We start from the raw sequence: 18,483 nt of genomic DNA, 5'->3' as shown, positions 1-18,483 counted from the left end.
GCGCTGGGAGAAGCCGGAGGGAAGAGGCGGCAGCGGCCCTTTGCTCCTTTCCACGTGGTCAACCAAGAAGCCAATCCCCTTGCCAAAGCAGGCCGGGCCACTTTGTTACGAGCGAGAGAAGGCCTGGCAGACGCGGGAGGATCTCCTCCTCGGTGGGAAATCCGGCCCAGAACCGCGGGGACACGTCTCCGCCGGCGGCAGAGAGGCCCGTTTTGCTCCGTTCCCCGCTCCCAGCGCAAGGTGGCTTTGAAGAGCAGCTGTCGGGTCGCCTTTTATTCCGCCGTCTTCAGAGGAAGGCAGAGCTCTCCACCTCTTCTGTTCTTTCCTTTTGTCCCCACCGTGAGTCTGTGCCAGCAAAGGCCGGCTCCGCTCTTCCTTTCGCGAGCGGCCGTCGGTGCCCGGTTGTGCCAAAGGAGAAAGCTGGCCGTCCGTCAAGGCGACGTCAGCTGCCGACGGCATCGGTTTCCAGTAGTGCCTTCCTAGCACAATTCGACGAGAGCTGTCGGCCTGCTCTTTCTCGTCCCTCTGTAGATGGACCCCCCCCCTCTCACTTCCAAGAGTGCCACAGTCTTACCCAGATGAAGCCCTCCCAAGAATCCTGGGGTGAGGTGGGGGGGAGGTCAGCTAAAGAGGCAGTTGCTGTTTCTGCAGTAGGAAAATTGGGGGAGGGCGGGGGGCAGGGGGGGGGGAAGCCTGGTGTTAAATCCGAAGAGGTTCCGGTGTGGTGGGATAGCATGTTTGTTCCGGCTTGCTTCCAAACAAAGGTTAACATTTGAATGTAACAACTGGAAATTCACTTTTATTTGGAGGGAAAGGGGAGGGGGGGGTATGATTTTTTCCCCCCTCTTTTAATTTTGAACAAAAAGAATAAAACAGTGAATAGACTGCAAAAATTGGGGAGGGGAAAGGGGAAAGCTTTTTGTTCCGTTTGCTGGGTTTGTTTGTTTTTAAATTACTGCTACTGCAAAAGATGAACTGCATGTTCCAAAACTTTTTTTTTTAAGAAAAAAAAAGGGAGTTGAATGAGGAAATGAACGCACCGCGACGGAATCAGTGCTTCCGGAATCAGTGCTTCGGCCTGCCCTAGCTTCCCTCCTCCTCCTCCTCCTCCTTCCCCCTAGACCAGCTTTCTTCGTGCTGCGCTGCTCGGGCGGGCGTTGGGCCCTCTTTTTCTCCGTAAGCCTTCCATCCACCTGTGCTTTGGCAGCTAAAGGGGAGTTGTGAGCCTGAGGTTCTCGGGCCATTTTTCAGACTTCATTATTGGGCGCAACTTGTGCCACCCACCCGAGAATTCGGCTCCAAAAAAAATACCCGAGAACTTCAAGCTCGCAACTCTGCAGTTGGCCCAAAGTCCAGAAGAGAACACTTTGTGATGAGAAAACCATGATTCTAATGACCTGCCTCTTTGGGGGGAGGGGGAATGTTCTCCCCCAGTTGCTCCCCCCCTCCTTCCTCCCACCTGTGCGGTCTTGCTAGCACTAGAGGCCTGCCCATCTTCAAGGCCCCTTCCGCACGCAAAATAATGCGTTTTCAAACCACTTTCACAACTGTTTGAAAGTGGATTTTGCCATTCTGCACAACTTCAAAGAGCACTGCAAGCAGTTTGAAAGTGCATTGTTCTGCATGTGCGGAAGGAGCCCTAGTATCTTCACTGTGTAAGAGGCTATCAGTTGGTCAGTCTGGAAAAGGCTTGAGGTCTGGGAGAGCCAACCAGGCCAGGGCAAGAACTCCAAGGGTCAGATAGCTTTGCGTAGACCTGAGAGATAACTCGCAGAAAGCAGCCCCCCTCCCTCCCTCCAACCCCTTGCCCTCCTGAAGCTGTCTGGGCCAGCCAGCCTGATCACCTTTATTTTAAAATTATTTAGATTTAATATGCTGCCCTTCCCCTTTCGGGCTCGGGGCGGCTTGCAACAGTTCAGATAACATTGAATTAAAACATTTAAAACACCTCAATTAATAATATCTGCCCCCCTGTCATTCTCACTGTTGCTCCGTCCGTGTCAGTCGGCTCTGCCCAGGCCAGGAGTGTGTTGGGGGAAGAAAACAGTGCTGGGAGCAAGCTGCAGATCCCTTGCAGCGAGGAGGATCCCGTATTCCAGCTCTTGATCCACAGGTACGAGGAGATCTCTTGTTCTGCCGCCTGTTTCACGCACAGACTCTTTAAGACGTGCAGTTGGGCCGGAGTTATGCGCGTCACTAGCAGCTGTAGTCGCTGGTTGAGTTCCCATCTTTGATTCCTGGCATCTCCTGCTCCAGTGGATCTCAGCCGTGCTGAGCAAGCGCCCGTCCAGTCAGCGCAGAGGCTACCCAGCCAAATGGACTGGCTCACCATCCAGAGGGCTGTCGGACCAAACGGACCGGGGCCTGGCCTGGCTCACCATCCGGAGGGCTGTGATTGGGGCAGGTCCCTTTCATGTTTCACCGACTCCAGAACAACCCTCTCTCTGCTTATCGTCCTGTTTCTCCTGCTGCTTCTTGCTGATCCCCCCCTCCCATATTTTGTCACATCTCTGTTCCTTCGGCATAACCTCTCCTGGTCCCAAAGATACTTGCACGTTGGCCCTAGACATTTTAACCAGCGCAAACCAGTCTTTGAGGTCGTGGCCTCTCCCTCGCCAAAGAGTGAGCCTGGTCTTTGGTTGGGAACGGCAGGGTAGCAAATTTAATAAAATAAAATAGCTGTTATTTTTAAGGTGTCCAGGATCTAGGGCAGTGATGGCGAACCTTTTCGAGACCGAGTGCCCAAATTGCAACCCAAAACCCACTTATTTATTGCAAAGTGCCAACACGGCAATTTAACATGAATACTGAGGTTTTAGTTTAGAAAATAAGGTTGGCTCCGAGGCACGCGTTACTCAGGAGTAAGCTTGGTGGTAGTCGGTGGCTTTGCGTTGAAGCAACCGCGCAACTCTTCCAATGGGTGAATCACGACCCTAGGAGGGTTTACTCAGAAGCAGGCCCCATTGCCAGCAACCGAGTTTACTCCCTGGTAAAGGATCATGCTTTAATTCTTCGCATGAAAATCAGTGGGGTTTAACAGCGCTTAACAGGGTTACCTACACTGCTTCCCCAAAACTAGGTCTTAGGTTTAATGCTAATAATCGAGCCCAGCGGCCCAGGCCAGCCTAGGTGTGTGTGTGAGGGGGCGGGGGCGACTCTGTGGGCGCGTGCCCACAGAGAGGGCTCTGAGTGCCACTTCTGGCACCCATGCCATAGGTTCGCCACCACTGATCTAGGGGCTGTTATCTTTCCACAGAATTATGCTCTGTGAGACGAGGGCGTGATGCTGCTTCAGTCCCGGCTCCTTCCAAGAACGTCAGCATCTTTTCTTCCACTCCAGTCGCTAACCTCTTCGTGCCAAATCCTCCCTTTGCCCTGGGGATGGACGTGGAGGCTGCCGGGTTTGGGGAGGGTGGGGGAGGGTGCCTGTTCTGCTCTGTGCGCGGAATGTCCCTAATTCAGTCACCTCCAGTTAAAAAAGACCAGGTAGTCAGTGACGCAGAAGGCCTCCCCTGCAGAGCGGCTGACAGTCAGAGCAGGCGATTCTGACTTGGACTGACCACTCAGTATAAGGCAGCTCCGTGAGGCCCTTTCTCTGTTGAGGACATATTTCTCTTGCCAGGAGCAGTTGGTGGGTTGAACTCTGATGGGGGCGGGCAGGAAAGAAAGGACAGGGGTCACTCGGAGTTCCATGGAATGGATGCGCAGGAACCCCTCGGCCGCAGAGTCGAAGATTAGTTGCCGGTCGGGGATCCGTGCCCAGTTTCTCTCCCCCCCCCTCCCCCACGCCTCTGCTCTTCAGAGTCTCCGTCTCTCCATCAAACAGCCTCTGCATTTAGTGGGCATTTATCTCCTGGCTGAGTGCAGCCTGGCTGTTTTGCTTGAGTCATCTGTTCTGCTGGCTCTTCAAGAGCCCTGCTCTTTGCTCCTAGCTTGCTTTGGTTGGGAACAGCAGCAGTGGCGCAGGAGGTTAAGAGCTCGTGTATCTAATCTGAACCGGGTTTGATTCCCAGTTCTGCCGCCTGAGCTGTGGAGGCTTCTCTGGGGAATTCAGATTAGCCTGGGCACTCCCACACATGCCAGCTGGGTGACCTTGGGCTAGTCACAGCTTCTCAGAGCTCTCTCAGCCCCACCCACCTCACAGGGTGTTTGTTGTGAGGGGGGAAGGGCAAGGAGATTGTCAGCCCCTTTGAGTCTCCTGCAGGACAGAAAGGGGGGATATAAATCCAAACTCCTCCTCCTCCTCCTCCTCCTCCTCTTCTTCTTCTTCTTCTTCTTCATGGTTCAGATTGCCTAGATGTGGTTGGGTGGGGGCCCCTTTTCTCTGAAGGCGGAAGCTTGGACTAATCAGGGGTCTGCAACCTGCGGCTCTCCAGATGTTCACGGACTACAATTCCCATCAGCCAATTGGCCATGCTGGCAGGGGCTGATGGGAATTGTAGTCCATGAACATCTGGAGAGCCGCAGGTTGCAGACCCCTGGACTAGATGGCATTTGGTCCACCCTTATGTCCGTCAGTCATCCTTCCATCCCATGGAGTGTCGGCCCTGCTTCTTCTTCAGCATTTTACCATTCCCCCCCCCACTCACCATTTCTACTACACCTTCTTGATGTCCGTTCTCACCCCCCAGCCCACCCCGCCCCTGGCTGCCTTTGGCACTGGGTTGGTTCCAAGTAGCGTCTTCAGTGAGACCTGGACATGAATCCAGTCAGACAAAAGGGAAAGCGGTCCTTTCTATTTTTAAAAAAGCACATCATTCTCGGATGTCCGTTCCCTCTCTCCGTTTTTTGTGCCTCTGCCGTTTGTTCTGGGAGATTTTGTTTCTCGGCCGTTTTGTTTTGGGGGAGAATTCTGGTGCAGGAGAGCAGGGGGGGGACACAAACAGAGGGGGCGGGGAAGAGGGGGGGAAGTCTCGCTCTAAGCCATTCTGAGACGCCATCTAACTTCCGTGATGTTTCCAGTTGGTTTCCTTTTTTAAAAAAAAAAGAAAGAAAAGAATTTATTATAAATATATATATATAAATATCCATTTTTTAGACAAGGAAAACAATTATTTTGTAAAAAAAAAGATAGCAAAATGTGTGCCAAACTTGGATGGGGGAACATGTTCTTTTTCGGGGGGTGGGGGTGGGTGGGCGGGGTGTCTTTGGTCTTTATTTTGCTATTTGCATTTACTGGGGCTCCTGTGGACCTGTCTGTGCCAAGGATTGGAACTCGGTTCCGCAATCCACTGCGCCTCCCGCAGAGAGATGTCAGCGCCTTACACTGTTGCCAAATGCTCCCATGCACTCGTCGCTCTCACTCCTCCGCACCCGAATGCATCCACTGCACTATCTCAGTTCTGTCGCCGGCAGAGAAAAGCACAGGTCCTTTTGTTTGGGAATCCGCCATGGCAGCCCCCATGTGCTCCGGTCCAAGATGGCTGTCCACAGGAACACCACTGGACGCGGCCGTCGGGAGAGCTCTGACCATGGAGTTCTCCCGGAAATCAGGTCCCTGCCAGTCCAACCTCCTTTGGATGCATCTTTATTCAGAAAAACAAGCAAAGACCACACCCGACGCGATTCCCTCTCGGCCTCCTTTCAAGCTGCTTCTTGAGCTACCATCCAAGATGACCGCCCGGAAAAGGCGCCTTCTCCCTAGAAATCCAAGATGGCTTCTTCCAGCGACCGTTTGCCGCTTGCGAGCCAAAAACGAGGAGATTTCTTTCCTTTTCCCCTTCTCTCATTTCAACGAGGCCACGGCTGGGCTTGTCCCTTGGACGACGACCCTGATAGATGCCCTCCAGGGAGCCCTTTTATCGCCATACGCTCAAGAGAGCCACCGTCAGGGATGGAGAAGAGGCCTTCTGTCTGTGACCCCAAAATGGCTGCCCAGAACACCCCTTCCGGCAGCACGAACAGGATGGCTGTCCCCTTTTCCCTCCCCCCCCTACAAACTGGAGAGTATCTATTTTTATGAGACTTGCATTTGGACCAGGAGGGGCTGCTTTTGAATGCCCCCCCTTGCACTCCCTGGCCGCAAAGGATTCCTCTTCTACCACTGAAGCCCCCACAACCTCAGCCCTTTCCCCCCTGCCTTGGGAAAGGAGGACTCGGTCTCCAGTTTCTGGAAGAATTTAGGGGGGTGGGATTGGGGTTTTTATTGTTTTGTTATGATCTGGGCAGTTGGCGGATTACCCCATGTGGTCTGGGGGGGGTCATGTTGTCCCTATAAAGAAGAGGACCTTGGGGTGCGGGGGTGGGGGCTGGGATCTGAGCTGAGATGCTGTACACATTTTTAAACCTTGCAAGAAATGGAAAATGATATTGTAAATATAAAAACAAAGATTTAACTGTTGATGTGCTTTTGAGTGGTGCAACGTGGGGGGGGGAGGGAATGGTGGGGGGGAGGGAGCGTGCCAACAAAATGCAGCCTGCGCTTGTGGGGACACATCTTGTAAAATGTTCCCTCCCCCCCCCCAAAAAAAATTGCCAAATGAATCTTTTTAGAGAAGGGAACGTTTTTGGCATCTTTTTAAAGAGAAGGGAACATTTTTATAAGATATTGAGGGGTGGGCCCGGTAAAATCCTGTCCTTTCACCCCTGGCTTCAGGTATTGGGGGACACTTTTGGAAGGCAGGCACCATGTGGTATGGAGCCCCCAGGGGGGGCAGGTTCTCTTGTGCCAGGTGTAATACTGGAATGCCAGATTGGGGGGGGAGGGCGTAACCCAATTCCCATCTGTTTTGGTGGCTCCTACCCTGTTTCCCCGAATATAAAACATCCCCAGAAAATAAGATGTAGTAGAGGTTTTGCTGTAGTGCAAAATATAAGGCATCCCCTAAAAGTAAGACGTAGCAAAGTTTTTGTTTGGAAGCATGTTTGACAAACAGAACACAGAAAAATAAGACCTCCCCTGAAAATAAGGCATAGCACATCTTTGGGAGCAAAAATTAATATAAGACATAAGTCTTATTTTCGGGGAAACACGGTATGCAGCAGAATTCCCCACCGGATTGGGTCAGATCCGTCCCTGTGGCAGAACCCACTTAGAAGGGGGCGTCCTTTGCCTGAAAGTAACCCTTGCCCAGAAGAGGAAGGGGCATCGGGGGGGGGGGGCAGAGCACCAGCTTGGCATGCATTCCCCCCCCCCCCACAGTTGCCACCTTGAAGAGCCTGGGGGAGTCCTTTGCCATCAGTTGCAAAATATGATGCTGTCCTGGATGTCGGGGGGTGGTTGAGAAGTTGCCCCCCAAGATGAAGTGTGTGTGGGTGCGGGGGGGGGGGGCAATCAACCAAGGAGCTTCTTCAAGGCGCCTCCCAGCCCCTTTGAACTGGACTGCGGTCGCCCCAGGTGGATATAATCTCCGAGCAGCTGCAAACGCGCTGGGGGAGTCCCGGAGGGGCAGGACTCGAAACTGGACAGAGAAGGCCAACGGGGACCTCGGGGCCAGCGGGGGGGGGAGGGGGAAAGCCGACTCCCCCCCCCCAAGCCGCTCTGAACCCCGACCCCCGCCGGTGCAGCAGGGCGCAGCGCAGGAGTGCTCCGTTCCTGGCTAATATGCAGGTGGCCGGTTTTGGCTGGGGAGGGGGCGCCTCTGGCTCGCATCTGGGCGGGGGGGGGTCGTGCTCAGAACGGCTCAAGTTGACCCCCCGGCTCCCTCCAACTCTCTCTGCGCCCCCTTTCCCTCTTGGGGGCCCCCCTCTGAGCCTGGCCCACCGGAGCTGGGGGGGGGGGGCTGCAATGGCCACGGAGGGGCGGGGGCGGCCTCTCCGTGCGGCTCGCTCGTTAGCATTCCGGCGCGGTGCGCCGCGGCTATAAATAGCCCCCTCCAGCCCCCGCCCGCGCCGCGTGGCACGGAGAAGCAGCGCCGAGACAGGACTGGGGCGGGGGGCGCATGGGAGGGATGCCATAGCAACGCCCGACCCCCCCCCCCTCTGCCGGGAGAAGGGGGGCCGCCAAGGAGCCTTTTGGGGAGGGGGCGCTGCAGCCTCCCCCCCCACCGGCCAGGATTCCCTCGCGGCAGGGAAGTGGGGAGGGGGTCTTGGGGCAAAGGAGGGGCTCGGATTCACGGCCAGCGCTGCTCTATTTGAAAGAAGACGGAGCGGGCACTCTGCACATGATCAGGGGCTCACGAGCGAGACAGGCGTGGTAGGGGCTACAAACGGGTGCTGGGGCTCAGAGGAGGTGAGCCAGTTCACGGGGCTGGGTCGCCCCCATCCTCTCCTGCATCACTGGGGGGGGGGGGCTTGACTGGGAGCCGGCCGGGGGGGACAATCTAACCCCCTTTCAAAGGGGCCTTCAGCACCACCTGGCACAGGGACGTGTCCATAACTCCGAGAGGAAAGAAGTCCCCCCCCCCTTGTCTGCCTGTTCCTGTCGCCCCTCGACTTCACTGGCTCTCCCCCCCACCCCGAGTTCTAGTACGGCTGGAGAGGGAGGGGGAGCCCCCTCGGCCCGCTGTCTCCGCCCCCTGGAATAATCTGAAAAGCCTCCGTCATTTCACTCCCTTGGTCGGTTTTTTTCCTTCACTGAAAAGCCGCAGCCTCTTTTCCCACCCAAGACCCCCCCCCCCCCGAGAAAGCCGGGAAGGAGAATCCCCGGAGCCTTCTGGGGGCGGAGAGGGGGGGAGCAGGGGGGTCCCGGGGGGGGGGGTCAGGGGCTATGTAGTGGATTCAGGAATCATCCGGAACTGGGCCACGTTTGCAGAGGGCACCCCATGGTTCAGGGGGGCGAAAATAAAGTTTGGCTGTGAAGAAGACCTCTGGCCAAATTGGGTGAGTGGGAGACAGTGCGACCAATGAAGCCCCAGATGGGTGAGTGGGAGGTACCCCAAAGACCACCCTACTATAAACACCTGCCTATGGGGTCGGAACTGGTGGAGACTGGGAAATGGAGATCTTGGGGTTGCAGTGGAAAGCTCGATTGAAACGTCCCCCCAGTGCCTGGCCCCATTGAAAAGGGCCAACTCCATGCTGGGGATTATTTAAAGAGAGGCTTGAAAATTAAATGGCCTATCCAGTGGTGGTGACCCAATGGCACTCCAGATGTTCATGGACTACAACTGGCAGGGGCTGATGGGAATTGTAGTCTGTGAACATCTGGAGAGCCATAGGTTCACCACCTATACCAGGGGTCTTCACACTATGGCCCTCCAGATGTTCATAGACTACAATTCCCATGAGCCCTACCACTTGGCCATGCTGGCAGGGGCTGATGGGAATTGTAGTCCATGAACATCTGGAGGGCCACAGTTTGAAGACCCCTGTCCTATACTATAACGCCCCTGTTATATCTACGGTGCACCCTCATTTGGGTTACTGTGTGCAATTCTGTCCACTGCATCTCAAAAACGGCAACACAGAGCTGGAAAAAAGTTCTGTAGGGGGCAAAGGAGATACTGTATTGTATTGTATAGTTAACGTATATACCGCCCTCCCCTGAAAGGCCCAGGGCACTGCACAACAACATAATAACAATATCGGTAATCATAACCCCATTTAACAAACATCAATAAACACAGCATCAATAAACATAAAGTCAATAACATAACATCATAAACATCATAAGCATAACATCATAAACATAACATTGTAAACAACAATAACAGCATTATAAAACATAGCATTATGAGCACCGATAGACATAACATTATAAATAACAAACATCAGTAGCGACATATAAGACAGACAGTGGCGAAGGGGTTGGCGCCCCTTTTCTAGCAATAAAGGCTGGAGATTTTGGGATACTTCCCACCCCACCCTTTTATTTTTAGCCCCTCTTAAAATAGTCCCTGGCGTGGAGTTGGTCCTTTTTTCACCGTAGCCTCGCTGCTGCGCGTTGACATTTTCATCCATTCGTCCTCTCTGACCCCAAGATCTCTTTCCCCGTCAGCACCTGGACAGATCCTCCCGCTGCTCTTCGCGACCCACTCTGGATCCGATCAGCCTCAGTCATTTGGGATCGTCTACAAATGCGGGGGCCGCTATGAGATGGTTCCTGGATCAGCCAAATAGGGCCGGCTCTTCTCTAGGACCCCCTCGCCCCCACCTCCACTGCAAGAACTGTCCCTTTATTGATGTTTGTTCATGATCGGTTTATTTAATTTGCAGGCTGCACTTCCATCCCTTGAGTCATCTGGACTGTAGGGGAAAGAATCCGCAAACCAGGCAGCATCCCCGCTATGAGCCCCGGGACCTCTCACTTTCCCACAGAGACCCTGCGGTGCAGTGACTAGAGTGTTCCAGACCTACTTCCCAGGGTTGTTGTTGTGCAGGTAAAAGGAAGGAAGGCTAAAGCGCCGGTGCTGCAGAGGGCCGGGGTGAAAACGCGACAAGGAGTGTCCTGTCCCCAAACCGGTTTATTTAGTTTGCAGATCGGTTTATTTAGTTTGCAGACCGCAATGAGCCCACTTTGGCACCCCTACTCGGGAAATCACCCTGATGTCCGACCCTCATTAAACATTCCGCCCAAACTATGAAGCGGCCCTTGGCTGTGAAGGGTTAAATGAGGGCAGGGGGATGTAGGGGGGGGGGGCGGTGAGTTGCGGGTGCAGCTGGAGTCCGGAGCGACCCCCCCCCCTCAAAATTTGGTCTCAATCACTACCCGCAGGCAGCCCATTGTTGCGCCTCTGCTTCCCCCTGGCGGTTGGGAGCGGTAATTACAAAGCTTTGTAACCGGAGTCTTCATTATTGCCTCGCTTTGATTTCTTGCAGCGCAGATAGGCCGGGGAAGGGGAGGGGAGGGGAGGGGAGGGGGCGACCTGCAAGACCCTCGCCCGGATTCCGCCCGCCCCGCCTTTAGAAGAGGAAAAGGAGGCCCGGAAGGCGGCCGTGGGGTGGGAGAGCCAAAGCGGCAGAATCCACAGTCACCGCAGGGGGCGCTCGAGAGTAGCCTGGATACCGTAAATGCGTCTGCAGAAGAGGAGGGTTTAAGAGAGGTTAGGCCAGGGATGGCCAACCTATGGCGCTCCAGATGCGTATGGACTACAATTCCCATCAGCCCCTGCCAGCATCGCCAATTGGCAGGGGCTGATGGGAATTGTAGTCCATGAACATCTGGAGCGCCATAGGTTGGCCACCTCTGGACTCATACGGGTATGCGTTTGTCGTAAATATTATAATAACAGCGCCGGAAAAACGGCTTCGGTGCTTGCCCCTTCCACACAGCTGACTCTTCCCGCAGCCATTTGATTGGCTACTGAATTGCGATTGGCTTCTCCGGGGCAAATAAAATGTGAGGGAAGGATGAGCCTGTCTCGTGATTGGGCAACTCCTGCGTTCCGCTCCCCCTCCCGTCCTTCTGCGTCTTACATCATAGAGCGCTGCTGGCCATTGGTTTTCGGACAGGGCGGAAGAGGACAACAAGCCGGGGAAGTGAAGGCGGGCGGTGATTGGCTAAGACGCAGAAAGGGGATGGGGACTTCATAGTAAAGAAGGCGCCGGGAGCGGTGATTGGCTAAGACGCGCTCGGTAGGCAAAAAACAAGGGCGGAGCTGCATATTAAACGAGGAGGCGGGAGCGCTGATTGGCTAGAGCGCGCGTAGGCGTCGGGGAAGGCTCGGGATGTCTCTGGCTCGTGGGCAGCTGTTCCGCCGGCTTGGGGCGCTCAGCGGGGCTGCAGCGGTGGGGGCGGCCGCCTACGGGGCTCACGGTGAGGGCGGGAAGGGACTGCGCTCATAGCATTGCCAATCTCCAGGCAGGGGCTGGAGATCTCCCGGGATTACAGCGGGGCTCCAGGCGGCAGAGATCAGTTTCCCTGGAGGAAATGGCTGCTTTGGACCTAGCTGAAGCGAGCCTCTCTCCAAGCCCCACTCCCAAATCTCCAGGCTTGTCCCAAACTGGAGTTGGCAACCCCAAGCAGCCAGGCGGGGGTGCTCTTGAAAAGATGCCTTTGAGACGGGTGGGTGAACAGAAGGAAAGCCCCAGAGCGCCCTCTAGTGTCCAACCATTAACTCGGGGCTCATCCTCGCTAGGAGCCCCCTGCAAGGAAAGGAAGTGGTCCGGGCCCTGCCAGTCCGATCCGCCCTCCTTGATGCAATCTCAAATCCGATCCCCCCCACCCCCCCGGTGGTCTCCCTGCCCGGCTTTCCCGCTTTGTTTCTGCAGTGGGGCTGGAGGGGAAATCTGGTCTCGCTGGTTTGTCATGAACTCACCCTGTTGATTTTGCCCTGTCTTCTCCCCCCCTCTTGCTACTTCAAAGGCTTCCGCCGCAGTGACCGAGATGACTACTTGAAAGAGGTGAATCAGCCCCCACCCCCCTCTTTAGCCCAGCAGGGGCCACCTGGGGAAAGGCTTTGGGTGGGAAGAAATGGGGGCTTGCCACTCCAGGAGGAGGCAGGGCTTGCAGTGGGGGTCTTGTGAGAAGGGGAGGAACAATCCCACCACCCACCCTGCAAACCCTTAACGCTTTTCTTTGTGCTGTTCTGCAGCTCTTCGAAACGGCCAACCAGTACCACTTTCTCCACAGCCTGGCGCTGCTGGCTGTCCCCCACTGCCGGTACCCGATGGTGGTAAGTATGGAAGGCTGAGAGGGGTGAGAAAGACCCCAGGAGCGGTCGGCAGGGGACCCACTGTCTCCTCTGGTCCCCATTAGAACTTAAGGGAAGTTCTTTTTTTTTGTTTTGCAATGGAACAGGTAGTACCTTCCAGCAATTAGCATTAGAAAGGGATTCAAGTATTGTGCTATTCTTGGGCAGAGGAGTATATATGCTCCAAAACATTTTTGAAAAGGTGAGTGGAGACTCATGATGGTGGCGTTACAACAGTGTGGGAGCGAGGCATGCAGCCTGCATCTGGTGTGTAAGGGAAATTGCAACTGACAAGGGTGAAAAACTGCACAACCCTGTGTCACATAAAAGCTCTGATGCAAATGGAAATTGAACAACAATCATACCAGCAACGTGACCACCGTTATGTAGAATCAGCCTTCGACACCCTATCAGCTAAATAACTTGGGTCTTTTTGAGCTAAAATAGCACATATAACTTAAGGGAAGTTCTAATGGCCCTGATCAGACCCCTGGACCATCAAGTCCTGCCTGCTGTGCCAAAGAATGAGCTTCCATCACTTGGGAGTTTGAAAGAGCGGACTCACAAGGCCCGGGTCACAGGTCAGGAGAAGCCCACGGTCCTCCTAAGAGTCTGCTCAGTGCCACAGCCCCTTTGCCTTTCTTCTGAGGGTTATTTAAATCAAACTGGATAGTAATAACTGCTACACCCAAGAAGGAGGTGTTTGGATTTATACCGCACTTTTCTCAGCCTTAAGGAGCCTCAAGACAGCGTACAAGCTCCTTTCCCTCCCTCTTCCCACAACAGATGCCTTGTGAGGTAGGTGGGGCTGAGAAGGTTCAGAGAGAACTGTGACTAGGCCAGGGTCACCCAGCAGGCTTCATGCAGAGGAGTGGGGAAACAAATTCAGTTCACCAGATAAGTGCACTGCTCAGGTGGAGGAGTGGGGAATCATTCATTCAGCCTTTATTTGGCATAACCAATATAAAATCACATCAAAATACAAACTTGTAACATATAGCAAATAGAGTTGATTCATACATACTATTGCTTATGGGACACTTCCAATAGAAAATTTGCAGCCATTTTGCAGATTGTAGCATCAGAGTTACTTAATAAAAACAATAATCTGCTCGGTTCATCTAGCTCACTAGGTATCATAGAAAGCAACCTGGAGTATTTAATTCTAATACTTGCCGATTTGGGACAACAGAACAGTTGGTGAGATAATGTTTCTAATTGGTTTGCATCACACAAGCACACCCTTTTGCTCATTTCTAGATTGTTGTATCTACCTTGTAGTATGGCAGAACGGAAAACATTGAAGCGAGCAAGTTAAAAAACTCTTCTCTGGTCTGGATTGGTCAGATGATACAAATAGGAGGCCATTCTGTTATGTTGTAAAGGGATTGATAGATGTAAAGGTGAGCAAGTTTTCCTCGCTGCCAGGGTTAAATAGTTCCGTTCTCTCTCCAACAATTTTTGTTTTAATAATTTATATGATTCTGAACAAGTTAAAGGTAGAAGGGAGTCAAGAGGTATACCAAGCGTTTCGATCTTCCCCTCTATCAGTGAGAACCATGAGTTAATCTGGGTATCTGATAGTATTAGATGAACCAGAGAATACTTATTGTAAGTATAATGCAAATGTAGCCAAAATTTAAAAGCCCTTGACCAAGCCCTATAGACTAATGAATTTTGGCCCAGTTCTAAGCAAAGGGCCGCATAACATACGCAATTTGGAAGGCCCATGATTTTACGAAGAAATTTAGACTGGACCATATTCAAAGATTCATCAACTGTGTTCAACCAAATGGGAACACCATATAAAAACTGAGCTTCTATTTTTGAATTAAAGACTTTGACTGCTGCTGGAACGAGGGCATGGCCCTTTCCATAGTAAAAGCGTACAATGGCATGAAAGCTATTTGTAGCTGCTGCCATAGCAGCTTTTTAATGGGGTAACCAGGAGTGATTATAAGAGAAAATTATTCCCAGGTATCTATATCGACTCACCTGCTCTACTGGCACCGTGTTAATTGCCCATTTGTGCTTTTTATAGCATGTTTTGGCAAAAACCAAAATCTTGGGTTTTTGGTAGTTGATAGCAAGGCCATTATTTACACAGTATTTCGAGTGGGGAATCAAACCTGCTTCTCTTGACCACTATGCTACGCTGGCTGTCCAGCAAATCTGAGATTATCTTGAGCTGGACAGAGGTCACATCTCTTCCTCCAAACCCACGCTGCCGTTCAGAGGCTCTGCCTAGTTTCCACGTCTCCTCCGTTCCTACAAAATAACATGGGAACAAGCTGTCGCAATCTCACAGTTCCAAGCTAATCGTCCTGAAGGAAGTCCAGGCATCAGGCTGAGCAAGGATAGAAGGCAACGAGGATGATTGAGGGATTGGAGCACCTTCCTTATGAGGAGAGGCTGCAGCGTTTGGGACTCTTTAGTTTGGAGAGGAGACGTCTGAGGGGGTATGTGATTGAAGTCTATAAAATTATGCATGGAGTAGAAAATGTTGATAGAGATAATTTTTTACTAGAATCAGAGGGCATTCATTGAAAATGCTGGGGGGAAGAATTAGGACTAATAAAAGGAAACACTTCTTCACGCAACGTGTGATTGGTGTTTGGAATATGCTGCCACAGGAGGTGGTGATGGCCACTAACCTGGATAGCTTTAAAAGGGGCTTGGACTGATTTATGGAGGAGAAGTTGATCTATGGCTACCAATCTTGATCCTCCTTGATCTCAGATTGCAAATGCCTGAGCAGACCAGGTGATCGGGAGCAGCAGCAGTAGAAGGCATTGCTTTCACCTCCTGCATGTGAGCTCCCAAAGGCACCTGAAGGGCCACTGCGAGTAGCAGAGTGCTGGACTAGATGGACTCTGGTCTGATCCAGCTGGCGTGTTCTTATGTTTTTAAGGGAATTATGAAAAGACCCTGTCCTCTTCCCCCTACTCTCGGTACTTTAACTAAACAGTGATTAACTAGGATAGGTGAATACTGTTTGAAGGTTCAGCAGTTAAAAGGTCATGTTTACCTGAGCACTCAGGGTTGGAACTTCCTCGCCTCATGGGCAGTGATTAATTCAGTCCTTTGTATCTTGAGCCCCCTAGACGCCAGGCTACCAGAGAAGAGCATCTCCCCACGTCCCAGTCGTTCTGGCGTTCCAACCTTACTATCTGGCTGTTCATCTCAGGAGCAGCGGTGGCGTAGTGGTTAAGGGCAGGTGCGCTCTAATCTGGAGAATTGGGTTTGATTCCCCGCTCTGCCACTTGAGCTGTGGAGGCTTATCTGGGGAACCAGATTAGTTTGTGCACTCCCAACACATGCCAGCTGGTTGACCGTGGGCTAGTCACAGTTCTTTGGAGTTCTCTCAGCCCCACCCACCTCACAGGGTGTTTGTTGTGGGGGGGGGAGGGAAAGGAGTTTGTAAGCTGCCTTGAGACTCCTTGCAATTGAAAAAAGTGGGGTATAAAGAGGGGTATAAAGAGAAATTATGCATGGGGTAGAAAATGTTGACCGAGAGAAATTTTTCTCTCTCTCTCACAATACTAGAACCAGGGGGCATCCACTGAAAATGCTGCGGGGAAGAATTAGAACTAATAAAAGGAAACACTTCTTCACGCAACGTGTGATTGGTGTTTGGAATATGCTGCCACAGGAGGGGGTGATGGCCACTAACCTGGATAGCTTTAAAAAGGGCTTGAACAGATTTATGGAGGAGAAGTCGATCTCTGGCTACCAATCTTGATCCTCCTTGATCTCAGATTGCAAATGCCTTAGCAGACCAGGTGCTCAGGAGCAGCAGCAGCAGAAGGCCATTGCTTTCACCTCCTGCAGGTGAGCTCCCAAAGGCACCTGGTGGGCCACTGCGAATAGCAGAGTGCTGGACTAGATGGACTCTAGCAGCAGTGGCGTAGTGGCTAAGAGCAGATGCACTCTTATCTGGAGGAACCGGGTTTGATTCCCAGCTCTGCCACCTGAGCTGTGGAGGCTTATCTGGGGAATTCAGATTAGCCTATGCACTCCCACACACGCCAGCTGGGTGACCTTGGGCTAGTCACAGCTTTTCGGAGCTCTCTCAGCCCCACCCACCTCACAGGGTGTTTGTTGTGAGGGGGGAAGGGCAAGGAGATTGTCAGCCCCTTTGAGTCTCCTGCAGGAGAGAAAGCAGGGATATAAATCCAAACTCTTCTTCTACTCTTCTTCTTCTGGTCTGATCCAGCAGGCTACCGTAGTTCTTATGTTCTTAAAGGGGGAATCTGAATCTGAACTCTTCTTCGTTTCTTCTTCCTCGGGTAACGTTCTAGTGATTTCTTTTGTCTCTCTCAGGCTGGGACCATCCTCTCCTCAGGCATGGGGATGTTTTGTGGGACCTTCTACTACCATGCCCTGACCGGAGATTCCACTTTCACCAAAATGGCACCCGTTGGCGGAACCCTCCTGATCCTTGGCTGGGCTGCTATGGCTCTCTGACACCTCCCACCATGAAGGGGTAGGCCTGGGGTGTCCACCGGCAAAAGGAAGACGCCCGTCATCAGGAAGACCCCGTTGTCAAAGGAGGGGAAAGCTCGACTGAAGCTGCCAGCCCGGTGTTTTGATACCTCACGTTTGTAATCTTCATCTTTTGGGGCTTGGATTTTTAAAAAATCAAACACTAGTTTTATTAATGCTGAAATGACTTTATTGGCCAGGAGAGAATCATGTTAAACTGTCTCCTTTGCCCTGAAAGGGATGGAAGCCGCCGACTTGTTCAGGGCTGGAAACGGAATAAATGAATGTGATCTGCTTTCTTTCGAGGCGTTTCTCACGAAATACAGGCTGACGGGGTTTGAACCGGCTGAGCCTAAGAACATAAGAAAGAGCCTGCTGGATCAGACCAGAGTCCATCTAGTCCAGCTCTCTGCTACTCGCAGTGGCCCACCAGGTGCCTTTGGGAGCTCACAGGCAGAAGGTGAAAGCAGTGGCCTTAAGAACATAAGAACGAGCCTGCTGGATCAGACCAGAGTCCATCTAGTCCAGCTCTCTGCTACTCGCAGTGGCCCACCAGGTGCCTTTGGGAGCTCACAGGCAGGAGGTGAAAGCAGTGGCCTTAAGAACATAAGAACGAGCCTGCTGGATCAGACCAGAGTCCATCTAGTCCAGCTCTCTGCTACTCGCAGTGGCCCACCAGGTGCCTTTGGGAGCTCACAGGCAGGAGGTGAAAGCAATGGCCTTAAGAACATAAGAACGAGCCTGCTGGGTCAGACCAGAGTCCATCTAGTCCAGCTCTCTGCTTCTCGCAGTGGCCCACCAGGTGCCTTTGGGAGCTCACAGGCAGGAGGTGAAAGCAATGGCCTTAAGAACATAAGAAAGAGCCTACTGGATCAGACCAGAGTCCATCTAGTCCAGCTCTCTGCTACTCGCAGTGGCCCACCAGGTGCCTTTGGGAGCTCACAGGCAGGAGGTGAAAGCAATGGCCTTAAGAACATAAGAACTAGCCTGCTGGATCAGACCAGAGTCCATTTAGTCCAGCACTCTGCTACTTGCAGTGGCCCCACCAGGTGCCTTTGGGAGCTCACGTGCAGGAGGTGAAAGCAATGGCCTTAAGAACATAAGAAAGAGCCAGCTGGATCAGACCAGAGTCCATTTAGTCCAGCTCTCTGCTACTCGCAGTGGCCCACCAGGTGCCTTTGGGAGCTCACAGGCAGGAGGTGAAAGCAATGGCCTTAAGAACATAAGAACGAGCCTGCTGGATCAGACCAGAGTCCATCTAGTCCAGCTCTCTGCTACTCGCAGTGGCCCACCAGGTGCCTTTGGGAGCTCACAGGCAGGAGGTGAAAGCAATGGCCTTCTGCTGCTGCTCCCGAGCACCTGGTCTGCTAAGGCATTTGCAATCTGAGATCAAGGAAAATCAAGATTGGGAGCCAGAGATTGACTGAGAATCCTGGGGTTACGGTGGGCAGCTCGGTGGAAAAAGGCAAGGCCCCTGCTGTAGGTT

The 18,483-nt window shown here is 52.8% G+C and overlaps 1 protein-coding gene across 2 annotated transcripts; it reads left to right on the top strand.

The window, feature by feature from the left end:
- Positions 1 to 11,503: 11,503 nt before the first annotated feature.
- On the top strand, positions 11,504 to 17,292 carry TMEM256 (transmembrane protein 256). 2 transcript variants are annotated; one of them, XM_048516391.1, is made up of 4 exons: positions 11,504 to 11,635; positions 12,185 to 12,222; positions 12,414 to 12,494; positions 16,836 to 17,292. In XM_048516391.1, the coding sequence occupies exons 1-4, from the start codon at positions 11,548 to 11,550 to the stop codon at positions 16,977 to 16,979; spliced, it is 351 nt and encodes a 116-aa protein (XP_048372348.1). In that variant the 5' UTR covers positions 11,504 to 11,547; the 3' UTR covers positions 16,980 to 17,292. The 2 variants fall into 2 exon arrangements, with proteins under 2 accessions (XP_048372348.1, XP_048372349.1); XM_048516392.1 differs by lacking the exon at positions 12,185 to 12,222 and having other exon boundaries at positions 11,513 to 11,635.
- Positions 17,293 to 18,483: the final 1,191 nt, after the last annotated feature.

This window comes from Sphaerodactylus townsendi, linkage group LG15 (assembly GCF_021028975.2).
Source record: "Sphaerodactylus townsendi isolate TG3544 linkage group LG15, MPM_Stown_v2.3, whole genome shotgun sequence".
Lineage (NCBI taxonomy): Eukaryota > Metazoa > Chordata > Lepidosauria > Squamata > Sphaerodactylidae > Sphaerodactylus > Sphaerodactylus townsendi.
The sequence above is the reverse complement of the archived record's forward strand: the minus strand, read 5'-3'. Positions and strand labels throughout refer to the sequence as shown.

What these genes read in the sequence shown, in the direction of transcription:
- TMEM256 (XM_048516391.1), top strand. Translation starts at nt 11,548, where the DNA reads ATGTCTCTGGCTCGTGGGCAGCTGTTCCGCCGGCTTGGGGCGCTCAGC. An exon ending in GAGATGACTACTTGAAAGAG is followed by an intron (nt 12,223 to 12,413) that starts GTGAATCAGCCC and finishes GCTGTTCTGCAG; the next exon opens with CTCTTCGAAACGGCCAACCA. An exon ending in ACTGCCGGTACCCGATGGTG is followed by an intron (nt 12,495 to 16,835) that starts GTAAGTATGGAA and finishes TGTCTCTCTCAG; the next exon opens with GCTGGGACCATCCTCTCCTC.